Source organism: Chlamydotis macqueenii, chromosome 21, assembly GCF_036417535.1.
Source record: "Chlamydotis macqueenii isolate bChlMac1 chromosome 21, bChlMac1.mat, whole genome shotgun sequence".
Lineage (NCBI taxonomy): Eukaryota > Metazoa > Chordata > Aves > Otidiformes > Otididae > Chlamydotis > Chlamydotis macqueenii.
The window spans coordinates 8821087-8833974 of NC_141576.1; the positions used below are offsets into that span (position 1 = coordinate 8821087).

At 53.2% G+C, this 12888-nt stretch overlaps 1 protein-coding gene across 3 annotated transcripts; it reads right to left on the reverse strand.

Moving 5' to 3' along the window:
• Window positions 1-648: 648 nt before the first annotated feature.
• YBX1 (Y-box binding protein 1) lies at window positions 649-10049 on the reverse strand. Of its 3 annotated transcripts, none has more exons than XM_086764352.1 (8): window positions 9732-10049; window positions 9345-9408; window positions 6330-6363; window positions 4002-4091; window positions 3487-3789; window positions 3016-3098; window positions 2644-2921; window positions 649-1023 (listed from the first exon to the last, which is right to left on the reverse strand). In XM_086764352.1, exons 1-7 carry the CDS (start codon window positions 9886-9888, stop codon window positions 2675-2677), a joined length of 978 nt encoding a protein of 325 aa, XP_086620478.1. In that variant the 5' UTR covers window positions 9889-10049; the 3' UTR covers window positions 649-1023; window positions 2644-2674. The 3 variants fall into 3 exon arrangements, with proteins under 3 accessions (XP_086620478.1, XP_086620477.1, XP_086620479.1); XM_086764351.1 differs by having other exon boundaries at window positions 649-1028; window positions 9732-10047; XM_086764353.1 differs by having other exon boundaries at window positions 649-1028; window positions 2644-2909; window positions 9732-10045.
• Between the last annotated feature and the right edge of the window lie 2839 nt (window positions 10050-12888).

Sequence of the window (12888 nt, forward strand, 5' to 3'; positions counted from 1 at the left end):
GCAGGCTGTGTCACCGCAGGGACAGCGCGGGTGCCTCGGCAGCGGGGGTCCGGGCTCCCCAGTGCCCACGGGGAGCCGAGCGCGGCGGCTAAAGCCGGCCCACGCGCACCGCGAGGCTGCCGTTGGAGGCTCCGGATCTCAGTCAGGAATCCACATTTTCCATCCTGGTTTTCCCTCGGTTCCTCTTCCCGCCCACCAGCAGCAAGACACCAGCAACCCTTGTACAGACCTCGCACCTGTGTTGTAAGAAGTCAGGAGCAGCTGTGCTCTGCACATCACCAATGACAAGTTTTGAGGGGTTTTTGTGGATTTGTGGGGTTTTTGTTCGTTTGGTTTTTTTAAGCACCCTCACACCACTTCAGTTTTGTGACGGCCGTATTGCAGCAGGGACACACAGCTGAGCTGCTCCAGCAAAGAGCTCTTGGGAACGCACGGGGCTGACACAAACCGCCGTCCTCTCCACGCTCCGAGAGCCTTTCCACCCACTTGCAGCAAGGCTTAGCTGTAATTTTATTTTTTTTTTTTACTTTTAATTTTTTTTTTTTGCATTTTACCCCAACAGCCTGTACGCTGAAGAAATAAAGCAGTTTAGGAACACTTAAAACCTTTCATCCAAAAGTGGGTTTTTAAATGACTACGCACACAAAGTAATTCTTTAAGACCTTTATTAACAGATGCTTGCAGTTTGACTTGAAAAAATCAGGTGTATATTTCATACAAATTAAAAATGAGGTTCTTAAAAATCTCAACTTGACCAGATATGAAACAATTTAAAAACCTTTAAAGGTATATTGAGAAAAAACAGGCTTTTAAAAAACGTGTTTGTCGTTTCCAAAAGGAGACTTCTTTAGGTAAAAATAATAAAAACCCCATGCTGCATAGACAATGCAGATAGTTCTAGTAATCTGGTCAACAGCAAAAAGCAAGCACTTAAGGTCTTCAGTTCCAATTCTTTTGTTCATTTCTTATTGCTGGAATTTAATTTTCTTTTCTTCTTCATTTCTTAAGTCTTTTCTTTGATGACTAAACTGAAAAAGGAAAAAACAAAAAAGGATGATCAGGCAGGTGTTGTCAGAGGGTTACACAAGTGTTTTGTCCAAGACGCTCCCACTTCCAGCGACCAAAACCGCCGTCTTCCCTCAAAACGAATGCAAAGGCCTCCAGAAAGAGGAGATATGGAATTTAAACGCGAAGGAATGCCACCTACGCCTCTCCCCTCCCTGCCCCCTGCCTCAGCCTGGCTCCTGACAGCCTCCTGGGGAGAGGTGCTCGCTCCGCGCCCTGCAGACAGGCGCAGCTCCGCGCTGCGGGACCGCCTTCGGTAAACCCTGAGCGGCACGGGGACAAGCGGGGATCTTCAGATGGCTGGAGAGCACATCGCTACCTGTGCCTAACAGAGCCAGCGCGGCTTCGGCAAGCCACAGCCCGGACCACAGAAACCACAATTTACGCTCTCCAACACTATCAGCAGACAAAGAGCAACCAAATGTCACCCTGGGGTTTCTCTGAAGCCCGCGATGTTAAGAATTCATCCGGCTTGTGTTAGCCACCAAGACGAACGCCAGGCTAAACAAAGGCACAGGCAACACCGCAGCAAGGCCTGAAGAAGCATCAAGCAATCCCCAGCCTCCCAAAAATGAGCCCCTGCACACTCCCAGCTTGAGAGGTCTGTGCCTGCTGCTGACACCCACCTCCTCCCCACGCCCAGCTCCTGCGCTCCCCGTCCATCCCATCAGCGACCGTTCGTCACCGCTCCCGCCGGAGCCCAAACGTGCCCCTCCGCGCGCCTGCCCTCGGAGCAGAGGGCGACGAGGGAGACGCAGCAGGAACGGGGAATGAACGGTGGCGAGAGGAAACACAGAGAAAGAGAGGGGACGAACAGACAGGGGAAGCGGTAGGAAAAAAAGCAGCACAAAGAGTCCTAGCAACAAAACCACTCCCAAAGTAGCAAAACTGTCCACTAGAAGACAGCGGCAAACGACTGCCAGAGCACAACCACTGCACCTTGCAACGAGAGCAACGCGTTAACACCGGCCTCTACGCAATCCTCCCAGGCAGCAAGCCTCACCCGCGCTGCAGCACTTCCACGGCAGCCACGCTGGACGCCCAGCGGAAAGGAGCGTCTCCACCAGTTTTTCCAGCACTTCTTTGTTTAGATAAAAAGCCGCCGCTGCAAATTCTGCGCCAACTTTCTAGAAATTAATGCCCAGAGGTCTTAACACTGCTCACTTTCCCTGTGGGGTCGGGTGACAAAAGCTCGGACGCTCACAGGGTGAGTAGATCCCAGCACCTCTTTCTCCCAGCTACCTCCAAGTGACACCAGCGCAGCTGGAGTGACTGCTCTGGGTGGAGAGGCTGCCCTAAGCCTGAGCTACTGAGCGCAGCCAAGACTTTTAAGATTACAGCAACTCCATCAACGAAAATTGAAGTCTGGTAACTGAGTCTTCCCAATTAATCAGCATTTGTGCAGCAAAGCCTGACAGTTTGATTTTGCACACATCAGCCAGCATGCTCACAAGCGCGGCCGGTTTGGTTACAACGCGCACGAGCACCAACAGTCCAAACCTTTTAAGGCAAAAATTAAAGGAAAGCATCAAAAAGTCAGTAACTAAATCGCATCCTGGAGAACCTCCAGCCACGCACCCGGATGATGGTAGAGATGGTAAGCCGGTATTTACTCAGCCCCGCCCTGCTCGGCCTCGGGAGCGGACGTGTTCTCAGCTGGTGGTTCGGCTGTCTTCGTCTCTTTGCCATCTTGTGGTTTAGGGTTCTCTGGGCGTCTGCGTCGGTAGTTGAAGTTACGACGGTACCGACGTTGAGGTGGCTGCTGACTTTGGGTCTCATCCCCTTGGTTCTCTTTATCTTCTTCATTCCCATCCTCCCTAGGCTGTCTTTGACGAGGAGGACCCCTGAAAGTCAAGCTAGGCTTTAACAATGCAGCATCTGACCATCGCCATGTTCCAGCCCTGTCGCTAAAAGGCAAGGTTAAAAAAAAAAAGTTGATCTGCAGCATACCTGCGAAATCGTGGTCTATAACCTCGATACATGTTCTGCCTGACTGGTCTGCCTTGTTCTCCTGCACCCTGGTTGTCAGCACCCTGGAAGACATTAGGCAACAAATCACCTCAACCACACGCAGAAGCCTGCGAGCGCCACAGCCAGTCAAGCCGGGAGGAAGACGGCCGTAAGGGGCCCGTCAGGTTCAGGCAGAGGTGTGCAACACGGCGGGCGGCGGTCCTGGGGCACAACAGTACGCACCACGGGCATCCGCGTTTTTGCCAGTTCATCACGCAGGAAGTTAACACAAATTCAAATACACTCTTTTTTAAAAGCCGTTAAGACCTTCAGCTTACGGACAGCTGCTCCCACGTTTCACCCTACCGCCAGATTTTACCAAAACCATCCTGAGCAGCCACAGAAAGCGGCAGAAAGCTGCATCCCATCACCCTGCTCCAAAGTAATCAGGCCAGTTTAAGCAAATGTTACCTCCACTATCTCTCCCTGCACGGGAGGGTTGGAATATTGTGGTCGACGCCCGTAGGGCCTACGCATGTAGTAAGGTGGGTACCGCCGCCTGCGATAGGGACGGCGTTGCTGGGCTTGGCCTTCTGGGATGTTCTCTGCTCCTTCGTTCTTTTCCCCACTCTCACTGTTCTGGTAGTTTTGCTGGTAGTTGCGTGGAGGACCCCTACGACGTGGATATCGTCTGTAATGGTTACGGTCTGCTGCGTATTTACTGCCTTGCACTGGAACTCCACCAGGACCTGTAACATTAGCTGCCTCCGCGCCCTGAAGAGCAGAGAGAGCGTCAGGCAGGTACACAGTCAGCATCAAACCAGTTATAGCACAACGCAACTCAGCACCGAGCAACGCTTTACATCCACATTGTAAAGCAGTAAAAACCACTCATCTCCCCGGATGTCATCAGGCATCGACTCAAACCGCAGGCACCACACCAAAGCCTGCAGACCAAGTTTTCCACGCGTTCTCTACGTGTTTACCTTTTCTCCCTCAACCACATCAAACTCCACGGTCTCTCCATCTCCCACGCTGCGGAGGTACTTCCTGGGGTTATTCTTCTTTATGGCAGTCTAAACAACATCATACAGCAGAGTTACATTTACAGGCAGAGCATGAGAATACCACCTTTTTTTAAAGATTAAGGAATTTGAGTATTTAATATCTTAGGAGAAAGACTTGTACTCCTTGAAAAAGCCACGAAACCACCACAAAAAACCTAGAAGCTGTAAAATTTACCTGTATCACTCCAGTTCTGGCCCATCTGAAACGTGTAACAGCTGAGGAGGAACAGCTGTCAACACGCTGCCTGCTAGCTGAAAGGGCAGTTTGGAAACAAACAAACAAAAAGCCCCCGCAAGGCACGCCAGCCGTAGCATTCCTAACCAGAGTTTAGCACTAAACACCCCCACAGCGCGTATACGTTCCCATCAAGTACACACACCCCTATGCAAGCTTTCCAACCGCACTCTCAGATTTCCAGCCCTCTAGCATTTCCCTGGCTGCTGCAGCATGCAGCAGCGCGCACGTCCCAAGCTATGCGAACACATCGACGGCCAGAAACGAAGAGACTTCTCTCTCTGAGGCTCCCACTACCATCGCTTCAGCAAGGGTACTCGGCAGTTAATCACAGATCTACTCTAACCGCGTACGATGCACCGAGGATTAGCCCTTCCAAGGTGTCAGCACCAGACGAGCCTTTGTATCAGTACCCGCACGTTAAACGACACAACTAGAAAACAGGATTTTCTGTGCTGTGCAGCAGTGGATTACATTTTGGACAGACGAGTCAATACTCAGGATGCACCCCTCTCAGCTGCATTCTGCTTATCAAATGCTTTAACTGAACAGCAATACAAATTAACAACTTTACAAAAAATACCAGCAACACAGTATGACTCGATTTTTTCACTCAATGGGAAAAAAAAAAAATCTATGGAAAAACATGCCCACAAGTCTCAGCCTATAAAGAAGTGGGTTTAGGGAAAGACAGGAAATCTTGTTACAACAGTAGCTGAGCCTAACAGCTCTTCATAAGATCCAAGCCTGATAAGAGGGATGGGTAAACGCATACACAGCGCTAACTCCTAAAACAAGTTGATTTCTTTCAGGTTAGACCCCCAAAACTGTTGCGTCATGATTATTACACTAAAACAAGCCACCGCCAAAGCGTGCTTTTAGAAACACAGACAGCAGTTACACGGCAAGTCCTGAAATCTGACTTGTAAGTCAAGGTCACTTACAGGTTACGCTACCTGCAAATCGAGTAATGAAGTCTCAACGCTTTCCTTCAGGGTATATGTTCCTGCCTCAACACACTCCAGTCGCTTGGCCTTTCTCCACCGCGCATTACCGAACAACCTCTTATAAATAAATGCCTCTACATTTTAATAGCCAGTAATTCAGACACAGCACAAGCAAGAAGCGGGGAGCTGGCAAACCAAGCTCCAGTGGAAACCTTTTCCAGGCGCTACTTTGTCCTCTCTTTGTGCTCACCACACCAGCAGTATGTCACTAACCCAAAACAAAAAGAACAGCCCATGTACTCCTAAATGCCAGAAGTAAACTGGGCTCCACTAAGAACTCTTTGCGGGCCGCTTCCCAGCAGGAGAGCCTCAGACAGACAGGGCAGAAACAGAGCTGATCTCAGACTTACAAGTCAGACACCAAGAACTAGGTTAAGGCCAACCTGCCCCATGAAATAAAGCCAGAGGTGCAGTGCACACTCTCTGCTCTAGTTTTCAGAGTTTTACGTGCTTCCCTGAGACAATATTTCAATGTACGTATCTGTGTGAGTGAAAAACTATCTATTAAAATGTTTTCAGGCTTTCATTGAAAGCTTGGAGGCATACATTCCATGAAAGTTTTGCCTCAAAAAAAAAAAAACTTCACTGGCACTTCATCCCAATTACAACCCAATTAATTTCCCTCCCTGCTGCAAGCTTTTCACTTAGCCTTCCTTCCATACGCTTGCTGACAACGATACAAATCCACGAGGCAGCTTCACCGGACTTCAAACAGCTACCCTCAAGTCAGAGCACACTTGCAGACAGGGCAGTTTTCATCACTGTACAGCACCGGCCTGCTCAACCCCACGTATCTCACGTCCTCGTGATTGATGCCCGCGGATGTGCAAAACTCCCAGCTACGAGCAGGCTCTGCGTGCAATGAAATAGTGAGAAGCAGTTGTCTGCATTCAAGTAACAGTTCTCGGAAACGCGAGGCTCTTTCACAACTTCAGGCCTGCTTCCATAGGTCACGCACAGCAAGTGTCAGAGGGGTAACAGGTTTCAGTTTGAGGGAAATCTTACCTGATGGACAAACACATCTTCCTTGGTGTCATTCCTGCAAGATAACAGGAAACGGAAATTCATGAAAGAAACACACAGGAAACGAAAAATCCCATTGTTTGGGGTGGGGACAGGGAACTGCCAGGACAACTAGCTTTCAGCACCAGCTCCTCAGCCTGCTCCCAACTAGTCCCCTACTAGCTTACTGCTTGAGTGAAAGGGTCCAGAGCACACGCTGAAGTCCACCGAGTCGCGTGTGAAAGCATTCTTCCTCCCTCCCGCACACCCCTCTGCCTTCACTGATGGAGACATCCGAAGACAGAGCACCTGACAGCGCCCAGTGCACCATTTCTGGTTGCTCTGTGTGGGAGATCGGCTGTCACAATCTAAGAAAGGCAGAGCTTGGGTTTCTCCCCTCACAAGAAACAAAAACCAGCTCAAGTCCGTACCTACAAGAATTCAAAAGCATCCTTCAGTACAATCACAACACAGCTCCCACAGGCTGGACAACCACAACCTGGGCCCAACTGAAGGCACAAAACTTTCTGTTCTGCCATTTTTGGCACAGCCAAAACAGCCCCCACTCTGCTTTGAGAGCTGTGCGCGCCATTTCCACCACTCATAACAAACTCACAGCCGTACATCCAAGCTCGCGCTGTACCAACCAAACCTTGCCGCAGCGTTAGTTTCACAAGCCTATGAAACGGCCTGAATCAACAGCAAAGCGGCTTTTATTTCCTAGAATGACTGGTTCAAGACATCCCAAAGCCAGCTTTTTGCAAACACGTGCTCAGAGCTGGAGAGGTTACAGGTATGGCTGACAGAAGAAAATGAGGTGGTTTTTTTTTTTAAAGATAAAGCCAGGTGTTCCTCACCACTGGCTTTAAAACACGAGGATGACCATTAGGGCTTTTCCAAAACCTCAACCCAAGCTACGGCTGTTCTGTCAGACAGCATCAGTAAAAATAAGTCACCTTGTGTCCTCATGGAATTGGTGCCTAGCGGCCTCAAAGGTTACTGGAAAAAGGTAGGGAAAGGGCAAACAGAGCCAAAGAGACCATCACGAGGCAGCTTATCTCCAAAGCCCCACCTTGCAGCATCCAGAAGCCCTTGCAAAGCCTGAGCCTAAACACTTTCCTCTCTCTTTGCAATGCATGAACCATCTGGTAGATGCTCCAAAAGCTGAAGACCTTCAGAAGAGCCCAGAGACAGGTTTTCAGTAAAAATAATAATTGAAAAAGCGTTCAGTATGTTCCTTCACTCTCAACTGAAAAATGGTGGTAGGAAGGGCTCATCACCTGTGCTCTGCAAGCATGGCTGCTCTGCGCTCTCGCCCAAGTTTGATTTTGGGGGACCATACGGGATACTTGTTTTTAAAGTCCCTCTGGAAATGCAGTTTCCATTTAAGAGGACCCTGGAGTTTTAGATCAACAAATGACTCACAGCCAACGCGTACGGGGTTAGTTAGAGCCCTTACTGCTCAACTGCAAAGCCCAGTGCCTGCCACGCGACTCCTGACGCTGTTTTCCAGCAAGCCACTTGGAATGGCAGAGGAGAAACCTCCGTCCTGAAGGCCTAACAAGTCCTGCAGCTTATCACCTTTGCACTAAATGATGCTCCCCTCAACACCTTTGACAGCCAAAATAAAAAAAAAAACAAAACATCAGACAAGCAGATAGATTAAGAAAGTCCAGCGGAGCACTAAATGCAAAGGCAGGCATCAACGCGCGGTTCCTGTCACGGTAAGCGGCCTGCACATCCATTTATTGTTTTGATAACTGTGAGAAAACACTGACAGGTACTCTGAATTCCAAACAGCGTTTCAGAACAGAAACACACTTTTAACGTTAAAAGAACGCAGGAAATACTTGACGTTAACGTGCACCTACATCAAAGCTAAATTTTAGTTCCAAGGCTAATTTGAGCTGCAAGCAGACCCGGCTTAAGCGAAGACAAGCAAGGGTAGAAGCTCCCGCAAAGTTTCCCCTGCGGCAAGCCAGCGAGATTCCAGAGTTGAGGAAATGTCCTCCCAGTTCGGTTCTCAGGCTGCGGCTCTAATCTCTTGATAACACGAGATCATGCTGGGTTTCTCATTAAAAATGGCAACCTCAGGGATTAAACAGCTGCCAAATTAATGACGGGGGAAGCCATTCGGATGTCTTAACTAGCTGCTGTTGCTTCCTTGCTTGACTCACATCACTGAGCATTCCCACTACTGAGGGAAACAGGAAAAAAGCCTTCCCTAGAGGGAGAGTTTGTGGCCTACGACTTTACACGCATTTGCAAAAGCCAAAGAGGCTACAAAAGCTGACAGCAACGACGGCTACACAACATTTAACATTAAAACCTACATGAAGAACGCCAACTGGGCGGACTCAGAGTCAAGTTTTTAAAGCTGCAGACACAAAACCGACTAAGGAGCTCGGCAGACGCTTAAGACGGGGTCAGAAGGGAAAAGACGGTTTAAAAAAAAAAGCAATACTCAAACCAAACCTAAAGCCCAACAAAAGCACCAGCATCTACGCTTGAACGGGTACGCAGAGCAACTCCATGACTCCTCTGCTACTGCACAGCGTCACTGATAGGCCGATTTTAAGTATTCGGTAGACTATTTTAAGTCTAAATGATTGTTTTTTTCTTCAAAATCAACTACCGCCATAAAAAGAATTTTCTAGGCACTTGTTTCTTCAGACTGCATCATGCAGGAGCTTAAACTGCTATTCTGTGTGAGCTAACAGCCAGTAGACTTTTATACCCTTAAAAACAAAAAAAAAACAAAAAAAAACCCACCGCAACCCACAGAAAACCTGAACGTAATTAGTGCCGCCGCGAAAACAACTCCAGGAAGAGAGGAAGGCTCCCGCTACGCCGACTGCACCGCAACGCCAAGGCGGTAAAACCCGGGCGGGCGGCGGGGCCGCGCCTCAGCCGCCGCGCGCCCCCGCGCAGGGGGACACAGGGCGGCCCCGCCGCCGCCCCCGCGCTCCAGCGCCCGCCCGGCCCGGCCCGCGCGCGGCCCGCCCCGCGCGCCCTCACCTGTTGATGAAGCCGTAACCGTTCCTCACGTTGAACCATTTCACTGTCCCCAAAACCTTCGTTGCTGCGGGAAAAGGGGGGGGTACGGGGGGGTACGGGGGGGGGGGAGAAGAGAGAGGGAGAGGAAGGGGGGGGGAGCGGCGGCGTCAGGGCGGCACGTGGCGGGGCGGCGCACACAAAGGCCCCGCGTGGCGGACATTTTGAGGCGCCCCGCCCCCACCCCGCCGGCACGCGGGGGGCCCGGCGGCGCGCGCCGCCCCTCAGCGATGGCGGCGGGAGAAGGGAAAAGGCGGGGGGTGGGGGGGGAAGGGGGGGAGCTCGCGCCGCCGCCGAGGCCTCCCAACCGCCGCGGATCCACCCCGCCCGCCGCGCCCCGCCGCCCCTCACCGATGACCTTCTTGTCCCCGCCGGCGGGAGGCGCCGCCGAGGCCAGGCCGCTGCCTCCGTTCCCGGTGCCGCCGTTAGGTTTAGAATCGGCGGGGGCGGCGGGGGCCGCCGCGGGGACGGGGGCGGCGGGCGGTTGGGTCTCGGCCTCGCTGCTCATGGCGGCGGCTGTTCGGTGCGGACGGTGGTGGTGACTGGCTGTTTGCGCCGCCTCCCGCGGTGTGATGGTGACTGAGGCCGGCCGTGGGGGGACGGGGGGGGGCTGCTCCCTGCTCCGGGCTCGCTGAGCTCCGCTCTCCGCTCCCGATACCGATCGAACTGGCCACAATGGCGGCCCGCACCGGCTAGCCAACCCGCGCGCCCCGCCCGCGCGCCACGCTATTCGCCGCTCGGCCCGCCCGTTAAGTATCCAGCGAGCCCATTGGCTGTTCCTCTGCCGGCCACCGCCCCTCGCGGAACGCCCGTTGGCGGCGGCACCTGCCTTTCCTCAGGAGCGCTCGCCCATTGGCTGCTCCGGCCGCGGCTGCCAGGCTCTCTTTTCTCACCGGCCTGCCCGGAGTCCCCGATCCCGCGCCCTGATTGGTCGGCGCCGCCGCTCCCGCCCCCAACGGGCCCGAGACCGGGGAAGTGCGCGCGACCATGTGGCGGCGGCGGGGCCGCTCCCGTTCCCCTCCCGATCGCTTCCCCCGGGCGGAGCGGCCGCCCCTGCCCCCGGGGTCACGGGGACGCGGCCCGGCGGGCGCGGAGCCTGCTCTGACCGCCCCCACCGGGGCAGCGGGCAGCCCGGCCTAGCCCGCGCGGGGAGCGCGGCCTAAGCCTGCAGGCCGCGCGCAGAGGAGGCCCCGCGCCCGGTGGCAGCGCTGCCGGTGAGGCGGGGAACGGGCCCGGGCTTCGCCGACGGACACTGCCGCGCCGCGGGTGCACGGCGCGGGCTGCGCGGCTGCCCGAGGAAGCTGCCTGGGCGGTTGCTCCCGACAAACGCCTCCTAATTGCGCCGTTTGGGAGCCAGGCCGCAGCCGCGGGCCGGTCTGGGCAGAGTCTCGCCTGTCATTAGCCTTTTCCTGAGGATCGCAGGTTTTTTCCTTCCCACTGGAGCCTCCCTGCCAGAGGGACGGGGCGAGGCTGTGAGGCCGCGGGCCGGAGCCTGCCCCCGCTCCCACCCAGGCAGTCGGGAGAGCAACGCTGCTGGGTTTTTATCCCCACGGAGCCTCTCCCTGGTGACCGCCTGTCACCTCCTTGCCTCCGTCCCTCACCTCTGCGCCTTGCAGCTGCTCACAGAGATCCAGGATCTCTGCTGGGTTCCCCAGAGGGAAGGTGCAGGGGAAACCCAGCATTCTTGTCCACCCCGTTATTTTCCTTGGGCACTTGAAAAATGTGGACGTTGGCCACGGATTCGTAGCCCTGCCCTTGGCTGTGTGACTCCTCCCACGTAAGAAGAAGGAAAGGTAACCAGCAACCACCAAGAGTGTCTTCTGGGAGCTGACCCACCACTCCATCATCCTTGTAACCCAGCATGTATCCCCTTGGGATCAGTCGTTACAGCATCACCCACAAATTACTGTCCATTCCCCCATCCTAGTGTCAAAAATAAAAGCCAGGGACACGGCTTCCCATGTTACACCATGGCCAGGTGAGGGGCTCAGGCGGGGCCCAAGGCCAAGCCACCATAACAGCAACGTGGGTTTATGGATGCAGGTCTTGTCAAGCTGTCTTGGTATTTTTTCCATGACCTCTCCAACTCAGCTAACGGTGGAAAGAGCTTTAAAACAGGAATACCGTCCTGCAAGGGACCTGCATCAGGGATCGTGACCTTGAAACCAGAACAATATCAAAACTGGATGGTGCTCGCTTAAGTCCATTGAAAAAATATAATGGCAAATACACCATGCAAGAGACCCTAGAGGGAAAAAAACTGGGGAGAAAACTTCAAATCTCAGTGATAAAGCCTGTGAGGAGGTCAGGGCCGTGCACCTACAGAAGAAAATGTGGGCCACCCAACAGCTAACAGTGTCTTTTGTGCGGGATAACGCTGTGGGGCCCAGAGGCTGATCTGATCCTCCGATGAATAACGAGGCAATCAGAAATGCTTTCTCCAGTCGCACTGTCCACAGCTGGAGGAAGACGCTGGAGCTCAGAGAGAGATCCATCGTCTGCTCTACAGCAGGAGACTCCAGGACTTGTTACGTAAAACAGAACTGAAGGGGGACTTCATCAGTGGGGAATTAAACCCAAAAATGTGGTCTTTGAGAAAACTTTCGGCCAGCAGATAAAGAACAGCAAGATACATAAGCCGGGAAGCTGAAACTCTGCACATTCGGCATCAAAGAGAAACAGAACGGGATACAATCAGCTACTGGAACTATGTTCAAAGAGGTTATAATGGATTTGCTGCTGTTAATTGCTTTAGGGAAGCTCTGTGGCCCCTGCTGTACGGCAGGTGAGACTAGCTGATCGCAGTGGCACAGACGCATCAGGCTGAGATAGCGCTGCTGAGCAGAGCCAGAAACAAGCTGGCTTCCCTGGTGAAAAAGTACGCTGAATTTGGGTCCCCGCAGCTAGCACTGCAAACCTCAGCACTGCAGCTGGCAGGCAGAGCTCCCTCAAGCCGAGCTCCTGCCTAAGCCCCACAGGGAAGGGGCATCCGGACACCTTTCCTGAGGAGGACCAGCAGCCAAGTTTCTCTCTTTTTGTCACCTCTATCTCACAACTGTCATCCCGGTCCAGTTTTCTCCTCCCTACTGGGAATCTTCGAGCCTCCTGTCATGCGAAAGAGCCCTCTGCAAAGTCTTTCTGGAGCTGGAGGGGAAAGGGACAGCGTGCTTTGTGTTTCTCTCATCACCTGCCATTTTGTAGATACAAGGCAGCGAGATGCTTCGGGCTGGAGAGAAGTGAGCACACGTGTCCTCAGCAGCTGTGCAATCCCAGGAATGGAGACCTGGAAATTCTGCCAGCCAGGAGACTGTTCAAGGACTTTGAACAGCCACGCCATAAAAGAGCACACCAAAGCACGCCGGCAGGATCTGTCCTGCTGTACGTCAGCGCTTGCTGTCTAGCGCAGGATAACGCACAGGCGAAGCGCATGGACTGCACCTCCCCAAGTCAGCCCCACACAATCCACTCCTGCTGCCCAGGGAGCGACAGGACGCATCCGGATGGGATG